The following is a 20815-nucleotide window of genomic DNA, read 5'->3' as shown; positions in this document are numbered from 1 at the left end:
AGGAGCAATAAATGGGTCGCTAGGGGCTTCACGACTATAATATTAAACACAAATGGTGCCTATACAGGGTGTTTTAAAAAGAAAACTTCAAACTTTTGAGATACAGGGTGGTAAAACATTTTTTTCAAAATAAAACAGCGGCGGACCTACGGAATTTCAACTGCCGTTTTTGGCAGTCATTGATTCTCTTAAAATAAAAATTATTCTTAAAATCTCCATTCAGTTCTAAATAAATTTAATTTCTTGATTTTTTCCAATCCAAGGTACGGTTTTCGAAAATAAAGACCCCTTCTCTGCATGGTCATAACAATATGGTTAATATGACAGCATGCAGAGAAATTAGTTTTTATTTTAAGTGAAAACCGTGCGAAAGACTAAAAAACCTTAACGAGATCAAATTTGCTCATAAATGAATATCAGTGGCGTGCCACCGTCTATGAACAAATAATATTTTGGATAATTAGGTCACCAATACACTAGTTAAACAGAGATAACTAGTTTCTAGTTACCGACTAGTTCCTTCAGAAAAAAAATATTAGAAGACTTCTTTTTGCTTTTACAGTTTTAATGAAATAACATCACATTCTTGCAACAAGATAAATAATAAACGGTTCTTATTTAAATTTATTCTATTTATTTAAGTTTACGTACTTAAAACAGATAAATATTAACCATTAACCATGTAGAGAAGAGGTTGTTATTTTTTAAGCGAGAACCGTACATCGGATTGAAAAAAATGAAGAAATTAAATTTCTACAGATGATTAGAGGTGGCAAGAACGATTTTTATTTTAAGAGAAATCAGTGGCGTACTATCAATGTCTGAAAAAGTGGACATGTGAAATTTCGTTCGTCCTCCACTACTGTATTTAAAAAAAATATGGTGCACTAACTAATGCCTCTTGGTACATGTGTGCCAAATTTCATTAAAATATTAAAGGTGGTGTTACAGATATTAAAAGAATATATTCAATTTTTGAAAAATTGTATCTCAAAAGTCAAGACGTTTAGGACCTACGCTCATATTAAAATTCTCTTTTTCAAATGGGGTCCCTTTAATTGCAGAATGTTTCAGTTATAAGTTTTAGTATATTTAGTATGTAAACATTTTGTTTTTTGTATAAATTGTTTATCCTAATATAAGTTTATTAGTCTAAGTTTTATTAGTTTTAAGTTAAGTTTACTAGTATATTGACGTATGTCAGTACATAAAGTAAATTAATTTGAATAAATCTATGTATCCATTTACAATTAAGCTGAAGTCTTAAAATAACACTTTAGCCACGCTTGATGAGTGCATAATAGCTGATAAAATATATTGGGAGTTCTATTTTTAGAGTCAGTCGAAATAATTGTGTATATAAGTGAGGCCTTCAGATAAGGGAATGGACATTAAATTTATTAAAATTAAATGAGTAAATAAAATGACCAATAAATTACATAATTATTATTTATGTAAAAGTTCTGTATTAGTATTAGAAGTTCATATAGACGTGGGTGACCAAACGCTTCAATTTTATTTCTGTCATTTTTATTTATGTTTTTGTATCATAAGAAAATTTTAAATTCAACTTAAGCAAGGATTACATGTTTAAGAGCTGCAGTCTAAAACATGTAATGAATTGTTTCTAGCATAAATATAGGCAAGTATTTTAAGTTTGCTATTTTAAAAATTGTTGTAGAAGCTCGATCTACTGAAAAACGTTTGACGACAACGAGATAATTAATTACCTTCAACCATATGTCTTAAGAAAATCAACGTAATCAGACTCCGAGAATAAGGCTCGTTAAAATATCTCTTTTACCTCTTTTACTCTGCTTACGATATACGTACGCGTAATATATTCACCAATATTTGCTAAAAATGCTAATTATGAGTGCCTTAATTACGGTTTCCGCCATGCACGCCGCGGGATCACGTGGAGTCACGTGTTTCAAAAGCCTCGATTACGCCGCAAAATTCCCACTCGGTTCATTATATTTCCGGTTCTGGCAAGCCACGGGTTTTCCGAGTGCCCCGTTTTATCCCCAATAAATGTAAATCGAATCCGAATGGGAAAGATCTATTAGGGTAGCGCGCATCTGTGCCTACCAATTACCCTTCAGGCGAATTGGATTCTTAAAAAAAAAATGTGGAGAGGAATCCCGGCATTTGTTCGACGCTAGGTTTTCTCGGTGAGATTAGTAGTTATTTATTGGCCTTACCCGGTTTGACAATTGACAATTTTGCAGTGTGTGCAATTAAGTCGACACCATATATGAGAGTTGCTTGTTCTCGGTTAAATGAAAAAAAGTTGTCCTTTAAGGAAGGTTCTCCCTGGTTCCAAACTTGAAAGACAATCGTCAGATATTGCAAATTTTACAACTTACACATCAGCCATTTCTGTTCCTTACTAACGTTATGTTGCATTTCAATATTTGATGCATAAATATCTTCATATTTTATTTGGCAATCGAAAAGATTGGCAAGTTAACCAATGCGTTTAACTAATATTCATAACAATCACAAAATGAAAGTTATCTCAATTTTCCCTTCGCAAATTAATGGAGCCGCCGATTATTGTGGTTTATAAAAAGTTTCTGCACAAATTGCTGCGATATAAATTATTATTGAAGACAAGATATATGAATGAAGAATGAATGCGGACGGATCTTATTTCTCCTAGTCATGGATAGTGCCAGCCACCACTCAAAAAAATGCGGAAAAATATCTTGGAATGAAAATGACGTTATTTATTGGCTTACTTGAAATAATAAACAATTTCAGAAATATAAGTTGAAAAAGAATCCACTGCAGATTATTAATTTGATTAAACCTGATTGTAAGAAATTTATTGTCTACTCGGTACTTCTGCTATATCAGATAGATATAAACCACTTAGAATTTGGAGCAAGGTTTAACACCGTTTTTAAAATGAGAGACTTTGAACCCCTATTGCAGGTGTGAAGAAAGTGCATTGTGGAAAGAATGTTGGAAGCTGATAACACGCTAGAAAATATTGCAGAGCAATCGGAACCAATGAATAAAATTTACTATTGAAGTTGTATTGGAAATTATAGATTTTTTTTTATCTTTAAAAAATTCTTCCACTGTGTAGTGGAAAAGATTTTAATATTTTTTTAAAACATTTTTTTTCGAAGTTAGATAATAATGATATATTTGTCATGATTTTTTTGTGAACATTATCACAGAATAGGAATAGAGACTAGGAAAAGTCAATATATATTGTATTTTTTGAAATATCCCCTACAAGGGTCTGAGCTGTTTTTTGCAGGCCACTGATATGGATTTTTTTTGTAAAATAAATGTTTTTACAGAATATCTTGAGCTTCCCTAAAACACGACCGCGTAAGAGAAAATTTATCGTATGATACCAGAATATATTCATTTCAAAATATCTATAGAGAGTGTGTTGTACTTTTGAAGAGAAATTAATTTTCCTTCCGTACAATTAAATATTGTTGTACTGCCACTCAATTATTCGTAATTAATGTGATATCGCTGGCCATACACCAATTTCACATTATTTTTATGACTGATTCTCCTTTTATCTTAATGTCTTGTTTTGATTTTCCCGGTAATACTACATTGGAATCGTCAGCGAACGACACTGGGCTTCCTACGGCTGTTGGAGGTGTTTCTATAACTCCTTGGTATATGGCTCAACAAATGTTATATCCAATAGTTCTATTTTGAATGTTGTTGAAATTTTTATTTAGGATAACCTTTTTTCCATAAAAAAATGTTCTGAGCAATTTTTTTATTAATTTTCGAAAATTAAAAAAAAAACGTAAAACGAGATTTACCAAATTTGCCCGAAATTCGCCATTTAAAATTCTAGTCTAAAATAAAATTCCTATTTTGAAATTTACTCGTACCCTTTCTTCTTTTTAAAGTACAATTTTACATTCTTCAAAATAAATATGATTTCTCCATCCTGAGAAATTTTACTGATGTTGTTGATGGTATCTATTATTTAAAAAAAAAATGAAAAATTTTAATAATTTTTTCTAAAACTACATGTATTTTAATAAAAAGCATACCTTAGGTATTTTTGAGACTTTTAGAAATGTTTCATATTAATATTCTGAGAAGGTGCGAGATATCCCATTTTTTCTTGGTGCGTGTTTAGGAAAAATTGATAATTTTTTTGATTTTCAAACATAAACTAAAATGAACCAATTGGTGCGAGAAAACTGAGGTTGGACATGCGACTAAGAGTGCTCAGCAAACATCCACTGAGTTAACAGAACCGGGCCTCGCAGATATCCTTGAGACACACCGTTTCCCGGTTGCTAATTTATCGGGCTATTACTGCCATATGCTACATCATTCAAATATTCAATACAATATTAAATTTCTACTGTTTGCATAAAAGTTGGAAGAAAGTTTTTACTTTTTAAACTACTGTGAATAAAATAAGTTAAATAATAATAAATAAATGAAATTTAATTATTAATATCGACCGTAGGCGAGTGGATATTTGGTATGTGATTATCGTTTCCGCACTGACTGTTACTTTTCCGCTGCGGAGAACGTGTGAAAATGCAACTAGCGGCGATAAAATATGTTTACGTATTGGCGGAAGGATACGAGAGATAATAGATATGGGACTTAAAATATCAGTTCTGTTCGCCGCCGCTTTGCTGTAAAAAAGCTGTCTGGTGTTCCAACCATTAATATGTTGTCTAAGAAATTTTATCACAATGTAAAATCATTTATCAAGTAACTTTTTCCTCACGAATAGTTTTGGTTAGTTATGGAAATAATACAACGTTGAAATTTGTACTGGTTGAACCTTATTTTTCTTACTATTTACAAAACTTCTGCGTCGGTTGTTGTTGCTAGCGTTTCGCCAATCATCCTATTGGCTTCTTCAGAGCTTAACTGAAACTGACTCGTATTTTACTCTGTACCTGCTTATATATTGTTTGAGGGGGTGGAGCTAAATGAGGGGCATAAATATCGTCTTGGATGACTGATTCTCATATATATAGACCTGAGTCGCGATTAAGATTGTTAGGTTGCTTATAGACCGACTGATTTTTCGTTGGTATGGTCTGTTCATAGATATAAGAAAGTGACCAATTGCTTTTGAATGGGATTATCCAAGGGTGGTCATTAACATACAATGCAACAAGATTAATACCTAAAGTTTCGGAATTTAAATTCAGGTAAAATTGTGGTCCGTAATAGTAAATAATTTTATACTTACCTGTGTTTAATATTCTTTGGTTTGGTATACTACTTAGTTTAAGTTTATCATTATTATCATTCTTATTTCGTGTGTAATACAGCATGTGTTGAATCGCGTGCGAATTATGCAAAATATATGCGAGTCTAGTTGATCTCAATGTAGAAAACACTATTCTATTGAGACTGAGGAAGTTATAAACAATGTTTATTTGACTCTCATTGAACGTAGTGCCAGCAAGCAAGCATCTTTAGAAGAAACGGCCACATTGGCGAAAATTCAAAACATCAACTGTATGGAAAATTTTGAATAATCCCATTTCAGCGAGGAAAAAAAGAAACGATGCTGACATTTTCTCGACTGTAGATGAAAGTGATCCAGATGTAATACGGCGTAAAATTTACCAGTTATACGAGGAACTAAGCGTGCCTACATTAGATATCTTAATTAGGAGGCTTGCAAAGATGAAACCGGTGTTAAATGTGGCAGAACTACCTTATGGAAGTGTATTTAACACATGGGTTTTAGATTTAAAAAAATTGACAATAGGCAAGTTTTAATGGAATCTTTTAGAATTCGGAAATGGCGACTGGAATATCTAGAAAAAATTAGGATTTACAGAGAACAACAAAGGCCAATTATTTACTTAGATGAAACTTGGTTCGACACTTATGATACCCCGGGAAAGGGTTGGGTTGACTCAACTGATAAGCGCGCCATCCAAAAGATGTAAAAGAATAACAATTTTGCATGCTAGCTCTAAAGATGGTTGGATTCCAAATGGACTTTCTCTGTCTGCGAGAAATATTAAAGATTCTTCTCTGGATTATCATGAAGACACCACCGCTGATTTATTTGAAAGTTCGTTTAAAAACAAACTAGTTCCAAACATTCCTCCTAATAGCGTCATTGTAAAGTTGACTAAACCCCCTTCCTCATATGACACAAAAGCAACCATCCAAAACTACATGTATAATAACGACATTTACTTTCACGAAGAAAAGCAATTAATTGAGGTTATACAAAGCTTGAACTTACAAAAGGAAGACGTCTGTGATAATCATGCAAAAAATCTAGGGCATACAGTTTTAAGGCTTCCACCATCTACTGTATATTTAATCCCATTGAACATGTTTGGCATCAACTAAAATCTGCCATTCGTCGTAACAATGTTTTTCCCCGTGTTAACTCCAATGTCCTCACACTTATAGAAATCGAAGTTTTTAACATCCCTCCACAAAGTTTGGCAAATTCTGTTAAACACATAGAAAAAGCAGAACAATCGTATATCCATATTGCAAAGAATCAAGAACAAATAATAATTAGAACAGGCGATGATAGCGATAGTGATACTGATATATTATGTGAATAATTTTCAGTAATTTAAGTAGGTAATAAAAATAATTTGTAACAAAACCCCAAATAATTAAATTCTAAGCAAAGTACGGACCGGTTCGGCCATACTTCATTCTTACAGCTTGCCTGGGTCTTTCCTTAATTCGTATTAGTTAGTCACTTTCTTATATCTATGAACAGACTTTAGAAGAATTTATTATATGCATGATTTTACTTTTATCGAATAAAAATCTGCTGATGGGTTTGTTTCTTAGTCTTAGTCTTAAAGCTCTTCCATGTTCTTTGAGCCTAGTTGATATTTTTCGTCCGATCTCTAGAATGTATTCTTTGCCGCATATGCATGAAATGCTGTAAACTCCTGGCATCTCAAATGGAATTTTGTCTTCGACGGACCGAAGATGTTGAGAGATTTTGGACAAGTGGTAAATCTGTTTTTGACGTTATATTTCTTTGGAAATGTTGGTATGTGGTCAGTGATGTTTTGAATGTAAGGAAGAATAACAGTAGCAAGTGTGGGATTGCTGTCGGGCTCATTGCTATTTCAAGGTTGTGGTGAAGTGTGTTTTGTGATGGAACGCTTAATATGTTTAATGTGGAAATTATTAGAGAGAAGAGCAGAGGTAAGGTACCACAATGAATTGTGTTTTGCTTATTTATAGTTTATTATTATAATTTTGTATTTTTGTACTGAATGGCAACTATTCACTAACTCTATAGGATTGATGGAAGCAAACGTTTTTCAAGTGGCTTCCTTTAACTCTACTTTTGTTTGGAAAATTCTATCTTTAAATATGTCAATCTGTCCTATAAAAAAATCCAAAGGAGTTAGATCCCACCATCTCGCAGGCCATAGAATGGGGCCTCTAGTTCCAATCCAACATTATCCACACTATTCATTTAAAAATTCCTTTACAATATGTGCGTTGTGAGCGTGGCAACCATTGCTAATAGAAATATTCCTTCCAAAAATTAATGGCAAGTGTCTTCCAAAAATTGAACAACACATGTTCGCATATAACCAGCCGCTGCCGACTCTGATACACTACAGCATGATGATTTTCTGTGCTTCAGTGATAAGTATTGTAAGAATAGATCTGTTAGATATTCCGAAACAGTCAGTTCTCGCTCGAAATAGTGAAAACATTACTTTTTCTAGTATTTGTTGCGTCAGCCTAGTGCCCCTTCTCTAATTATATTGAATTCCCGGATTTCCTGCTCCTTATTTAAATGTTTTTGATTTTTCCTTGGCTTTTTGAAATTTCCGTAGTTGGTTGAATTAAATATTCGCTTGTCTGGTTGGTGCCGCTCTGGATATGTATTTATCATATTATTATTAACTAAAAACTTAAGTTCGGCCACTAAAATGATGTGCGACAGAACACAAAATTCAATAAAAAATAAAATGTATGTCCTTTAACTGACACTGACCGCTTTCCGCCGTTTTTCATCGCTTATATCAAGAAATCTATTTTGCCGAAAAGGGCTCAACACGGCCCTTTTTTAGAAGCATAGCCATATAAAATAAGAAAGTTGTATTCATCTATGAGAACTGTAGAAAAAATGTACTTAGTACGCCACTACATCCAACATTTTCATAATTAAAAAAGTTTTGGGAAATTCTCAAAAGGGCCGAAAATTGAAAAGCGCCCTCTATCTCCCATAAAATTTTCAGATATTTGTGTGGCTTAAAGTTTAGTAAACTCGTATGCAAGTCAGCGGTTAACCAAAATTAAGCATTAAGCGTACCTTAATTCAGAGAATAAAATATCTGTCTTCCCGTGTCCCTTGAGAACATAGGTTTTTGTCAACCGTGGATCCCGAAGTAAGTATAGATTGCTTCTTCAACTCGTCATAGCTTTCCCCCGAAATCAGATTTTTATTTTTTTTAATTGTTCACTTTTATTGCAAACAATTGAAACCAATAAAAAAAGCATGTCACAAAAGTTTATTTTATAGTTACAAACGAAATAAAAGATCGACTTCCGGTAATTAACAATAACGCAACTAAACCATGACGTCTTTTATTATACTGTTCGCGAAAATTGATTGTAAACACCACTTGGGTAATTAAAATATAATTCGTGTAATCAATCTAATGTCTGACAGCTTGCAAAGGAAATTAACAATAAAAACATTAAATTGATTAATAATAATTTAATATAATAAAAATATTTTTTCGAGCGGAACCATTCGAAAACCGTAGACTTTACAGTGATAACGATATTTATTTAAAAAAGATTGCTCGTAAATGATTAAACCCGACATTTTAGACCCAAAACTAATAAGAAATTTTATTTAGTAGAAGTAGTAATTGGCAATCTATTCAAATACCACTTGTTCCATTTTGTAATAATGGATGTTTGTGATTTTTTTCTGGGCTCTAACTTCCCGGCGGTGCAAAAACCCATCACCTGTTCCTTCAGCCCATTGTGGCCGGCAAACCTGTCCGCTTTGACTCGAGTAACTGTACCGCCCGACGCCTGCGCATTTTGTCGCACCTTGAGTAGGCTTGCGATGGTGCCGGACTTCAAAAAATCGTCGAAAATTCAACGCCCATGCCCGAAAGAAAGAGTGATTAGAAATAAAAGTGCAGGTTTTTGTTAGTTATTTCTTTAATGCAGCAAATCTACTCTATCGTCTTTGTCCCTAATTATTATTACTTACAATTGGTTGCTGTAAAAGATACATAATGGCGATGTTAATTCTTTTCATATGTGTTCTGGATTTCCAGAATGTCATTCAATATCTCGATGTATTTTTCTCCCGGAATATTAATCTTATGTTATATATCTAACGCTTTTTGCATCTCCATATCCATAGCATTCCAGCGTTCACTTCAAACATACAAAGCAATTTTATTAAAATCATCTGAATATCAGCTCCATTTTTGTCAATATGTATTTTTAGCTAACACTTTATTAGCAGTTAGTCACGAGTTTGATTTGGCACAAGTGACTCAAGAAGTTGCATACTATGAATACTAATACTAATACTAATACTAATACTAAACTTGAATTATCAAGCACGGTGAAATGGTGTGCCTTGATTTTTCAGTTATTTTTTAGTGTTTGTAAGAAGAAAAGAAATAACATTTGTTTAAACAGGCTGGTGAGAACAAGCTTCTTCTATTTTAGAACTAAGCAGTTTGATCGTTCTTTAAAATTGGTTTGAAAATTATTATATTGTATTAAAAAAGTTTAGTTTAATTTTCCTAATCAACACTATGGAATATTTTAAAATGTACCCTCCGTTCACTAAAAATAACTTTTTTGATGTGTGAATTACTGAAAAATCTTTTGTATTGGCATCCATAGTTGTTAGACATATTGATCGTGTCGACCTGCTCTCAGACATCGTCGATAGTGCCTGATTCGTAAAATTAAGATCAATAAAAACAATTTATTAATATTATTACTTCCCCGCCCCACGCATGAATCGGAAACCAACACGGATCGGCAACGCCGCGATTCTTAAAGCTTCGTACATTCTCTCGAGACGTTAGTCGCGGAGAATAATACAAAAAGTGAAATCTTTCGGTGGCCGGTCTCCAAGCGTTGTCGCGCGGCCGCAGTTTTTTCTCCACGAAACGTTCTTCCGGAAAATAGGACCGCTTCCGGGATTGGCCACGGCATCGGGTTCCTCTTCTGATCGACCGTCGATATCTCCGATGTCTTGCTTGCGAAATGGCTCCTTCGCCAGCGATATCGTTCTGTTAAACTGACAAGTGATTGGAGGTAAGCTGACACACCGTATAGCCGAGTTTTGTTCGGTTCTCCGCGAGTGCGTTCTCCAGAAAACTTCCAGGTAACGAAACACACGACCCTCCGTGAACATATAAAAAAGGCTGTGGTTGTTGTGATGCGCCGTATATACTCACGCTCGGTGGGTCAACGACCAGGTGACTATAAAGGGAAACAATAATTACCTGTGTGTATAACGTCACGTTCTCCCTTTCTTTTCTAACGGCCGCCGTGAACGAGGAAACGACAGAGACGCGATTAAAGCAGTCGGTCTCTGTGCACCATTGTGCCCGACGGGCGTGCTAATTTTGGCTGAAAATGGATAAAAGTTGCTCTTTTCTGGCGATACCAAGATCGCCATTTTTACCCTTGTAAAATCTTTCACTCGGTACCTGTTGCATCCCTTCACTTATTTCACCAAGGTTGGTTTTGGTTCTTCCCGTTCCTTTAAAGCCTAAGCTTTATTAGTGTTATGACACTAATACCGGCTGATATAAATTAATTGTTCATCATTGGCAACTTTGTTATGAATAGTGATACAAAGCCAGTTAAATTTGCAAACTAGTATTTTTTCTACTGATTACGATACTGAAAACAGAAAATCAATTGAATATATATTTCGTAAATCACCAATAGAACAAAAAAGGTCAAAAGCAAAAGCAAAGCCTAAAATTGAAAATAACTCAGTTATCATCACATTTCTCTTTTAGACTAGATGGCTATGAGTGATTGCGAAATAAAACTGAAATTTTCTTTTATTTAATGCCCAAAAAAAATTGTTCCCCAAATGCTGTGCAAAATATTGGTAGTCCTGCCGAATAGAAAATTAAACTAGAAGAAAAACTGTCCTGATGTGTTAACAAATAGTAATTTGTTTTTAGAATTTTTAGAAATAATAAAAGCGTTTTTCCAAAAAGGAGACGAAAAAACTTTATTATAAGTGAAGACTGGGAAATTGGTGTTCTTAAATATTTTGAAACATATCGTGACAATTCTATTCGAGACATAGGCAAAGGCTCTAGCCTATGTCCAAAGGGTTCTTATAAAACACAAATTTTGCCCTTTTAAATTTCGACCAGTCCAGGTGCTTTTGACATAGAGGAGACTTTTTTTGTCATTCCTTTGTTAATATAAGCTCGTAAGTAGACAGAATCTCAATTTCCAACAAGATAGCGCAGGAGCTCATAACTTTCGACGCAATTTTTGACAGCCATTTTGGCCTTGACCTCCTAGGTCACCAGATATAACCCCACTTTATTTCTACTTGTGGGGTTATTTAAATTACTAAATTTATAAGAAAAGATACCAAAACGTTGACGTTTTAAAGGGTACCTATAATGGTACTATAGGCAATTCGCTCAATAGGAAAATCATAAATTAATTAGGCTTTTCTGTTTTTTTTTCTATTTTCTTATGTTTCATACGTCCAAATAAAACAATAAAATCAAAATTGAGTTTTGCGAGTACGTCGCAAACCACTCATAGCCATCAAGTCTAAAAGAGAAATGTGTTAATCATTCCGTTATTTTCAATTTTATGTTAATATTGCAATAATATTTTTTCCTAAATCCATTTCCTGTTTCCGCACTTGTAATCAGTAGAAAAAGTGCTACTAGTTTTCTAATTTAAACGACTTTGTATCTCTACAAATAACTTTATTTATATCTTCACATATATCTGTCTAGTTCTTTCAGTTATCATATTATCTATTTCAGTGAAGCTTCATTCCAATTAAATCTTATTATATTCGGTTAATTTTTTTGGCATCGATGCTCGATGATGCGGGAAAAATAACGCTCGACATCGTTTTGGTGATTTATCAACCCATTCCAGCTGCATCATTGGTTTATTACACAGTGGCCTAGAACACTCAGCTCCATACCTATAATAGACTATATCGAATGATAGTTGCCCACTATCAGTTTACGGGAAAACTTTAGCTGTTGATTTCGAACTGTTTCACAAGCATGACTGACATTTGTGCATACATGTACATTCAATGCAATGCTCAAAGTGCGGATCCGTTATGGCCGGCCTGTATATGCGACATAAATAACACAGCCGAATAGAAACCGACCGTCAATGATTCGGAATTGAATGAGTCATTATGCAGGATTGAAGAATAAAAGCGATCTTCGGCGCTTTAGCGGCTATATCGGTTTTTGTTGGCCTTGAATCGGGGACTCGGTCCATCGCCTTGCGGTTCGGATTTTTACGACGTATTGCGTTACAGAAAATTGTTATTTAATAAAAATGTTACTATAAATATTTTTAGAAGAACAAAAGAGAACTGCGAAAGTTCTCCAACTGCTCTTGAAACGGTTTTTGATGGGGTTATAAGTTTATCAAAAAGATTTCTCTTGCATGGACTAGCTGTGATTATGGTAATATTAGTACAAAAGGGCTAGACTTTGATGACCGCAACTGAACAATAACCACAGAACTTTGTGATGAGTGGTTCAAAGATTACCTCCTACCAAATATTGAAATATGTAAAAAGAATTTCAATTCTCACATTGCACTAGAACCTTGGTGGCCAGGGTGCTCCATTCAGACTTTTAGATCCTTTATATCCGCACATATTCGACCCCTTCTCTATACTCTCTGGAAAGAACAACACCACAGAAGAAAGGGGATATTGCGATAGTTCTACTCTGAATACTCTAAATCGATTGCTTTGTAAGTGGTGCTCAGCTAGTTAGGAGATGAATTGAGTTTCTTCCTTTTCTAAACGTAATCTCATAATATGGAGGTGCTTTCGTAATCGCATGCCATTGAATCTGGTTCGAATGCCAGTTCAATGCAGAAAGAACTGTTGTCGAAGTGATTTATCCAACTCGCTGTTCAGTATACCGACCCAAGAATCTTATAGGAAAAAGTACTTCCACCCTGTCATTGAGTTTTAGTCCAACATAATATTGTTAGGTCGGAAGCAATTGCTTCGACTTACACCGGTAATTATGTAGAGTTAACAAAGCTGACTGAATTAACTGTCGAATATTAATGAATGTTATGACTATTAACTGTATCGTTACGACGAAATGTAGTTTCATTGGAAAACATTGTTTTAGATAAAAAAAATTGCGCCCTTTGTTCAAAACCATGGTCTAAACTAGAAGTTCTTGGTGTAGGGAAGGGATGATGTTTGTTTTTTCCAGTATTGTAAGTAACGGTTGATTGAGATGTATCATATAAGCTAGCTTCTTGATAGCTACTGAAGTAAAATTTCTAATTGTTTTTCCTCATTTCTAGCATTCCGGTTTAGCATTTTCCATTTTCAATATTCTACCACTAGCATGAAACCAAAGAAATAGCTAATGTTATAGCAATAGTCTTAGACAGACAGAAGGATAATTATTGAAATAAATCACAAAGTATTAAAAATAGGTATATGAAATATTATTAATTAATAAAAGTTTTAGGTTTTTGTACATCGGAATCCTTGAATTTATAATTATTCAACTATATTGTTTTATTTTGAACACCCAGTAGCATCTGATTAAAATACCGTTTCATATATCTTTTACGTCATCTTCGGTTATTTTAGAAAAATTGAAATATGGGAAAAATTATTAAGTTTAGGTATGTATTATTATTAATTAAAAATAGAAGAATTTTAAAATAAATTGAAAACACAGTTTAAAGATATGTGTGTTTTATTCATGGCACTTAATTACACAGGTCTGCAAAATTAAACTTTTGACAGATGTTTTTATTTTGAATACTGATTTTATATAATTTTCGTATGATGATTTCAAAAATTCTACGCATCTATTTGAATCGCGTAATATTTTTTTTGCAAATAATAAAGGAAAACAGGCATATTTCTAAAATAATTCATTTTTTTATTCAGTAAAAAAGTGTTTTCAAGGGCATATCTAGTTTTAACATCTATCAGTAGTCTGCCATTATCTTTATTCCCCAATTCTTGTCTCTGCATAAAGTTCTTATCTGCGGCCTAACAAAAATACCTTCGTTTATCTCGGCATCAGATATGGCTGGAAAATATTTGAAACACTGTCCATTTTTGTCTAGGGCTTTAACAAACTGCTTCACCAAGCCAAGTTTGATATGAACAGGAGGCAGTAAAACTTTTTTGGGTCTCTTAATACATTTTTGCTACAAGATGTAAGGCTTGTTCTAGAGGGTCATTATATTCGAGCCCAATGCCCGACTGTCCTACTCACAAATAAAGCATGTAAATTTTGTATAACCCCCCTGTTGTCCTATGGGTATCCACAGGACTTTAAGGTCACCACAGAGCATCCACCGATGTTCTTGGTAGTTTATTCTCTTCAACGGAACTCCTACATTTTCACACGTTTTGATTTTATTATTTACAAGTTATTTTTATTACTATTTATTTTATTATTATATATTTTTTACAAGTTATTTACAAGTTCGACTCAGCAAAAACCAACGCAGGAGGAATCCAGAAGTTTTGTAAAAAGTATTACAGTAGCCTGTAGAAGTTTCTTTGAAAAAATACCAAAGTTATTTGAATTGTTCACACAATATCTTATTTCCATATTTATACGAACATTAGAAAGACGCAACAACGAAGACAACAACCGCAAAAAAGTAGCACTACGACCAAAACTAACCAAACTGTGCATGAGTAGATTACAACATTGTATTGACGCTTTTGCGCCAACCTGTTGCTTAGCAGAGATATTTGATATTATCCAGTGTTGCCAGATCACATTTAGTTTCGTAAAAATCAATTCATTTAAAAACATAAAAAGCTATAAAAAATGATAGAGTAAAAATATGGCCCTCAAAAATATACAAAAAAGCAAACAGCTTTCAATCATCAAAGTTATTGTAGACCTGTGTTATCTAAAAGCCTTTTTCGACCTTGTTATTAGTCAGTCCTTGTATATTATTCACTGAATTTCGGTTATCGAAAATATGTAAAATGTCAGAGACATTAGTAGACACAGTCGAGCCAAAAATTTAAATCTGCTTCGAGAGTTTTCTAGATAAATTTTCTCTAAATAGAGTAATAAGTTTTGTTGGGCATTAAAGCTCTGCATGATACGATGCAGATCGACCCAAATTTCTATTGCATTACAATTAACGAGCTGTTCTGTGCCAGAATTGTTTTTGCGCTTTCATTGCTATTTATAATACCGGGATCGTATTGAGTTTGATACGCTCCATTCTCTTAAATGCACATTGTTTTGTTTGGTCGAAATAATGTTAATTACAAAATGCTTGAGGTATATTCAAAACCGGTTTCGAACATACATTTTGGACGATGCTGTTGGAAGATTATTTTGAAGGCAGAAAATTCTGTATGAAAATTTTGCCTCTCAGAAACGTTCCGTTTTTTGAAAAGCGCAGTTTTAAAAAATATTATCTGAGTAACTAACTAAATCCTATATCCCAATACCTGTTCAATTTTTTTTAAGGTAATATGATCAAAAAAGTTCTGTTCTTTGAATTCACCAAAAAATTGAGTAATCTGTCCACATTTTGATAAGGGTTTTTCAACTTTGCAAAAATTTAAATACAATAAAATCTCTGCAAAAAAAAATATCGCAAAAAACGTTGTCATAACCTGAAAATATGAATAATGCGAGCAATATTAATTGAAAATGCAAAAATTTCTGGAAAGCAGAATTCGGTATATGTCTCTTTTCTATAAATTTGGAATCATGTCAATTGAGATTAGTCAATTTAGAATTGCGACTTTTTCACGATATATTTTTATATTTTTCGTTTAAGAACTGTTTAGCAAATACGATTTGTTTAAAGTGAAAAATTTAAGTTATCGGATGAAAATGTCGCAGTTTTTCTTTTTGTGTACAAAAATGGATTTCAGAATTTGAAAAATCATTATCATCTATATAATAAATGTTGTACAATCTGGTTTATGACAATTATTTTTAATTGTACTATTTAAATCTGTTAAATCAAAAACAATTTTACATGTTTATAATATTAAAAATTCATTATGATACGTTACATGGAAATATCTATAACAAAAAAATTCGATAAAGCGTTTTCTCTTCGTGCTTTAAATTATCTTTTTGACTGTTCTACCAACAATATATTTAAATAAGAAAAATTGTTATTTGACACTTAATTTGATGCCATACGCAATGATTTTAATGCCGTTATTTTTTTTGCTTGTTTGTTTTATGCAAAGTAATTCATTAAAGCGTTTTTGTGGTTCTTTGAATTATCTTTTTGAATTTTCTTCCAACAGTAAATTTAAATTAAAAAAAGGGTCATATGACACTTAATTAGGTACCACATATTGACGTCGTTATTTTCTTTTGCTTTTTTGTTTCATGCTAACTAATTCATTAAAGCATTTTTCTCGTGCTTTGAATTATCTTTTTGTTTGTTCTTAAAACAATAAATTTAAATAAAAAAAGGGTCGTATGAGATTTAATTAGGTGTCATACATTAACGCCGTTATTTTCTTTTGCTTTATTATTTCATGCTAGCTAATTCGTTAAAGCGTTTTTTTTTGAACTTTCAATTTTCTTTTTGCCTATTCTACCAACAATATATTTAAATTTGACATTTAATTTGATGCCATACGCAATCATTTTAATGCCGTTATTTTTTTTTTGCTTGATTTTTTCATGCTATCTAATTCGTTAAAGCCTTTTGTTTCATGCTTTGAATTATCTTTTTGCCTGTTCTTAAAACAATAAATTTAAATTAAAAAAAAGGGTCATATGACATTTAATTAGGTGCCATACATTAACGCCCTTATTTTCTTGTGCTTTACTGTTTCATGCTAACTAATTCATTAAAGCGTTTTTTTTTCGAGCTTTCAATTATATTTTTACCTATTCTACCAACATGTTTAAATAAAAAAAAAATATTTGAAATTTATTCTGATGCCATACGCAATCATTTTAATGCCGTTAGTTTTATGTTGGTTGTTTCATGCTATCTAATTCGTTAAAGCCTCATGCTTCATGCTTTCAATTATCTTTTTGCTTGTCCTTCCAACAATAAATTTAAATAAAAAAAAGTGCCAAAAGACATTTAATTAGGTGCAATACATTAACGCCGATATTTCCTTTTGCATTATTGTTTCATGCTTCCAATTCGTTAAAGCGTTTTTTTCGAGCTTTGAATTATCTTTTTGCCTGTTCTTACAGAAATAAATTTAAATAAAAAAAAGTGTCATATGACATTTAATTAGGTGCCATACATTAAGGCCGTTATTTTCTTTTGCTTTATTGTTTAATGGTACTAATTCATTAAAGCGTTTTTATCGTGCTTTGAATTATCTTTTTGCCTGTTCTTCCAGCAATACATTTAAATAAAAAAAGGGTCATATGACATTTAATTAGGTGCCATACATTAAACCGTTATTTTCTTGTGCTTTATTGTTTAATGCTAGTAATCCATTAAAGCGTTTTTCTCGTGCTTTGAATTATCTTTTCGCCTGTTCTTCCAGCAATAAATTTAAATAAAAAAAACTGTCATATGACATTTAATTAGGTGCCATACATTAAGGCCGTTATTTTCTTGTGCTTTATTGTTTAATGGTACTAATTCATTAAAGCGTTTTTCTCGTGCTTTGAATTATCTTTTTGCCTATTCTTCCAGCAATACATTTAAATAAAAAAACTGTCATATGACATTTAATTAGGTGCCATACATTAACGCCGTTATTTTCTTGTGCTTTATTTTTTCATGCTAACTAATTCGTTAAAGCGTTTTTTTTTTCGAGCTTTGAATTATCTTTTTGCATGTTCTACCAAAAATATGTTTAAAAAAAAATATTTGGCATTTAATTTGATGCCATACGCAATCATTATTATTCCGCTATTTTCTTTTGCTTGATTGTTTCATGCTAAATAATTCGTTAAACCGTTTTCTTTTGTGATTTGAATTATCTTTTCGCCTGTTTTGCCAACAATATATTTAAATAAGAAGAGTGTTATTTAACATTTAATTTGTTGCCATACGTAATCATTTTAACTCCGTTATTTTCTTTTGCTTGTTTGTTTCATGTTAACTGATGTGACTTGGCAGTTGGCAAGCGGGAATCGACTGACGCGTTTAGGATTTCGCTGTTTTCGTACAGGGTGTGTAAACCTTATATTTTGTCTTGCAGAGGGCCATGAAACCGCCATCTTGAAACTATGGCTACGTTCGCGGCGTGCATCAGCGGGGACGACAAAGGGTTTGTTTCAGTTTTTTATTGGATAAATTGGTGGTGGCTTCGGAAACCGACCTTATACAGAGTGTCGTGTCGCGGGCGTTCCCAACGGTTGCTGCTTGCGTCAAGGTTGATCTCCTCGGATTAATAACAAATTAATCGATCAATCTGTAGCGGCATATGATCGTGGGTAACGTGACTCACGTCTACCGGCGGTGTGACATTTCTCTTTTCGTCGTTATTCTGATCTGCTCCACATAGATAACGGTCGGATCTCTCTTTCATCCACCTACGAATAAGAAATTGTACGTTGTTCTATTTTCACCGATGTGAAATACTCAGTAATACTCAACATATCCAATAAGCATTTCGACGTCATAGGCGACCCGATGTCGCATGGTGGGGTATTTAAAGTGATAACCTGGTCGATAATATCTTCAAGGCTCTTTCAAAAAATGAGTAATCAACTAAAACGTTTTAGTCTAAGATCCGCACCTAAATCGCCCTTAACGGAGCTGACAATAAAATGAAACATATTTTAAAATAAATTAAGTTTATTAAAAAAATATATTAAAAATGTGTAGTCTATAAAAACCCTGAACAGACTATTTTTAAGTATAAAAAAAGATTTTTTATTAAATTTTGTAACTTCGAGATAATAAAAAATTTTCTTCTCCTACTTAAAGTGAAACATATTTTATAATAAATTTGATATATTAGAAATTTTAAAAATGGGTTGTCTATTAAAATCCTGGACAGACTATTTTTAAATATAAAAAAAGAAAGATTTTTATTTAATTTTGCCATTTCAAGATAATAAGAAATTTTTTCGCCGACTTAAAGTACAATATATACAGAATGTGCAGCCTTCGGGTTGCCTATTATTTACCTGGAGGAACTACTGGGTTGACAGGTATAACCAGGTATGTCGATGCCAGTTACTTTCACTTGACATGATAATAGAAAAAGTTTATGTCAACAGAAGCGCTGTTTTATTGCACACACGTTGATATAGGGTTGTCTACAAAAAATTCAATAGCTAAACGTGTGCGCAATAAATAGTGTTTTCGCAAGTGGCATTTTTCCAGAAGAGTTAAAAATTAGCAAAATGATATCCAAGAGAGCGGCTTGGATAGCTACACACCAATATCTGTCTTAAACATATTCTCCAAAACATGTGTTAAATCATAAAAAATAATACTATTGGTATGGATGAGTATCAGTTCCTGAAAAATAGTGGTACTCTAGGTGCAACTGTCGACTTTGTTAATAGCATCTCTAAGGCTCTTGATGATAAAATGATCGTTGCGGCTGTATATGTTGATTTAAAAAAAAACTTTTGATGTTTGATATTTTTTTCAAGATAAATCTCAACACGTTAAAGTAAACAACATACATAGTCAGCTAAAATCCAATCTGTATGGTGTTCCACAGGGCTCTGCCATTGGACCCCTGTTTTACTCCGCACTTAATTAAAAAATACTGAACTTTAAGCACGTTATTAAACTTTTGCAGATGATACTGCTCCAGTATATGTTGGAAATTGTGAAAATGAGATGTGCAAAAGGATCAATAGCGACCAACAGAAACATGTTGATTGGCTGTATTGAAACAAATTAAATATTAATATTAGCAAAACAAAATATATGATTTTTACGCAAAAAAAAGTTAAGTTAAGTTACTAAATTTAAATATCTAGGAATAATGATAAATCCTTGCGAACATATAGAAAAAATCACCAATTCAATTCCATCTATGATCTCATTTTTGTTCAAGTATAGGAATTATTTAACTAATAAAACAAAATCAATGATCTACTATTCTTTTTATTTATCACACAGATATTTAATACCTATATGGGAAATGCGTACCGAAACATATATCAATAAATTACAATCCTTACACTACAAAATTTTAAAGGTATTGTATAATTATACATACATACAAAATTATTGACATTCAATTAGAAAACAACATGTATGATCCCATCGTAAATGCGTCGACGACATTTAGTTCACTATATGTTAAAGAAGTGCGAAAAGTTACAATATATTTTTTTAAACATCTAAAAGAATATTTTTTTACTTTAAGATTGACAATTATTTATTATGTTACTAATGTTCTTTGCCAATATCACATAAGTGTTATATTCTTCATGCCAGAGGTCAATGTACGGTTTGAGAAACTGTAAAAAATTTTAAATTATTTATGTGAGGAAATAAAGTAAAAAAAAAGACCTACCACACGGAATTACATTGTTTGGGCAATTGTCTGAACTATTGCATAATATTTTTCTGTGTATTAGTTTTTGGATACTTTGGATATACGAATACATTCTGACATTACCGTCTGAATTGGCAAACGTCAAAATTCAAACCGTGCGGTAAA

General features: G+C 32.6%; 1 protein-coding gene across 2 annotated transcripts in view; it reads left to right on the top strand.

Annotated features, from left to right (window-relative positions):
• The window catches only part of LOC132702588 (uncharacterized), a 219228-nt gene that overhangs the window by 2980 nt on the left and 195433 nt on the right, over window positions 1-20815 (top strand). Inside the window, exons 1-2 of one of the 2 annotated variants that reach the window (XM_060671332.1) lie at window positions 10071-10284; window positions 18383-18451. The exons of the other annotated variant lie outside the window; for it this stretch is intronic. Of the exons in view, the coding sequence (XP_060527315.1) occupies window positions 18411-18451 (41 nt within the window). The 5' untranslated portion in view covers window positions 10071-10284; window positions 18383-18410. Of the gene's footprint in view, window positions 1-10070; window positions 10285-18382; window positions 18452-20815 lie in introns of those variants that run through there. 2 annotated transcript variants of the gene reach the window in all.

This window comes from Cylas formicarius, unplaced genomic scaffold (genome assembly GCF_029955315.1).
Source record: "Cylas formicarius isolate icCylForm1 unplaced genomic scaffold, icCylForm1.1 PGA_scaffold_5__7_contigs__length_24384050, whole genome shotgun sequence".
Taxonomy (NCBI): domain Eukaryota; kingdom Metazoa; phylum Arthropoda; class Insecta; order Coleoptera; family Brentidae; genus Cylas; species Cylas formicarius.
Note: the sequence above shows the minus strand (reverse complement) of the source record. Positions and strands in the feature narration are given on the sequence as shown.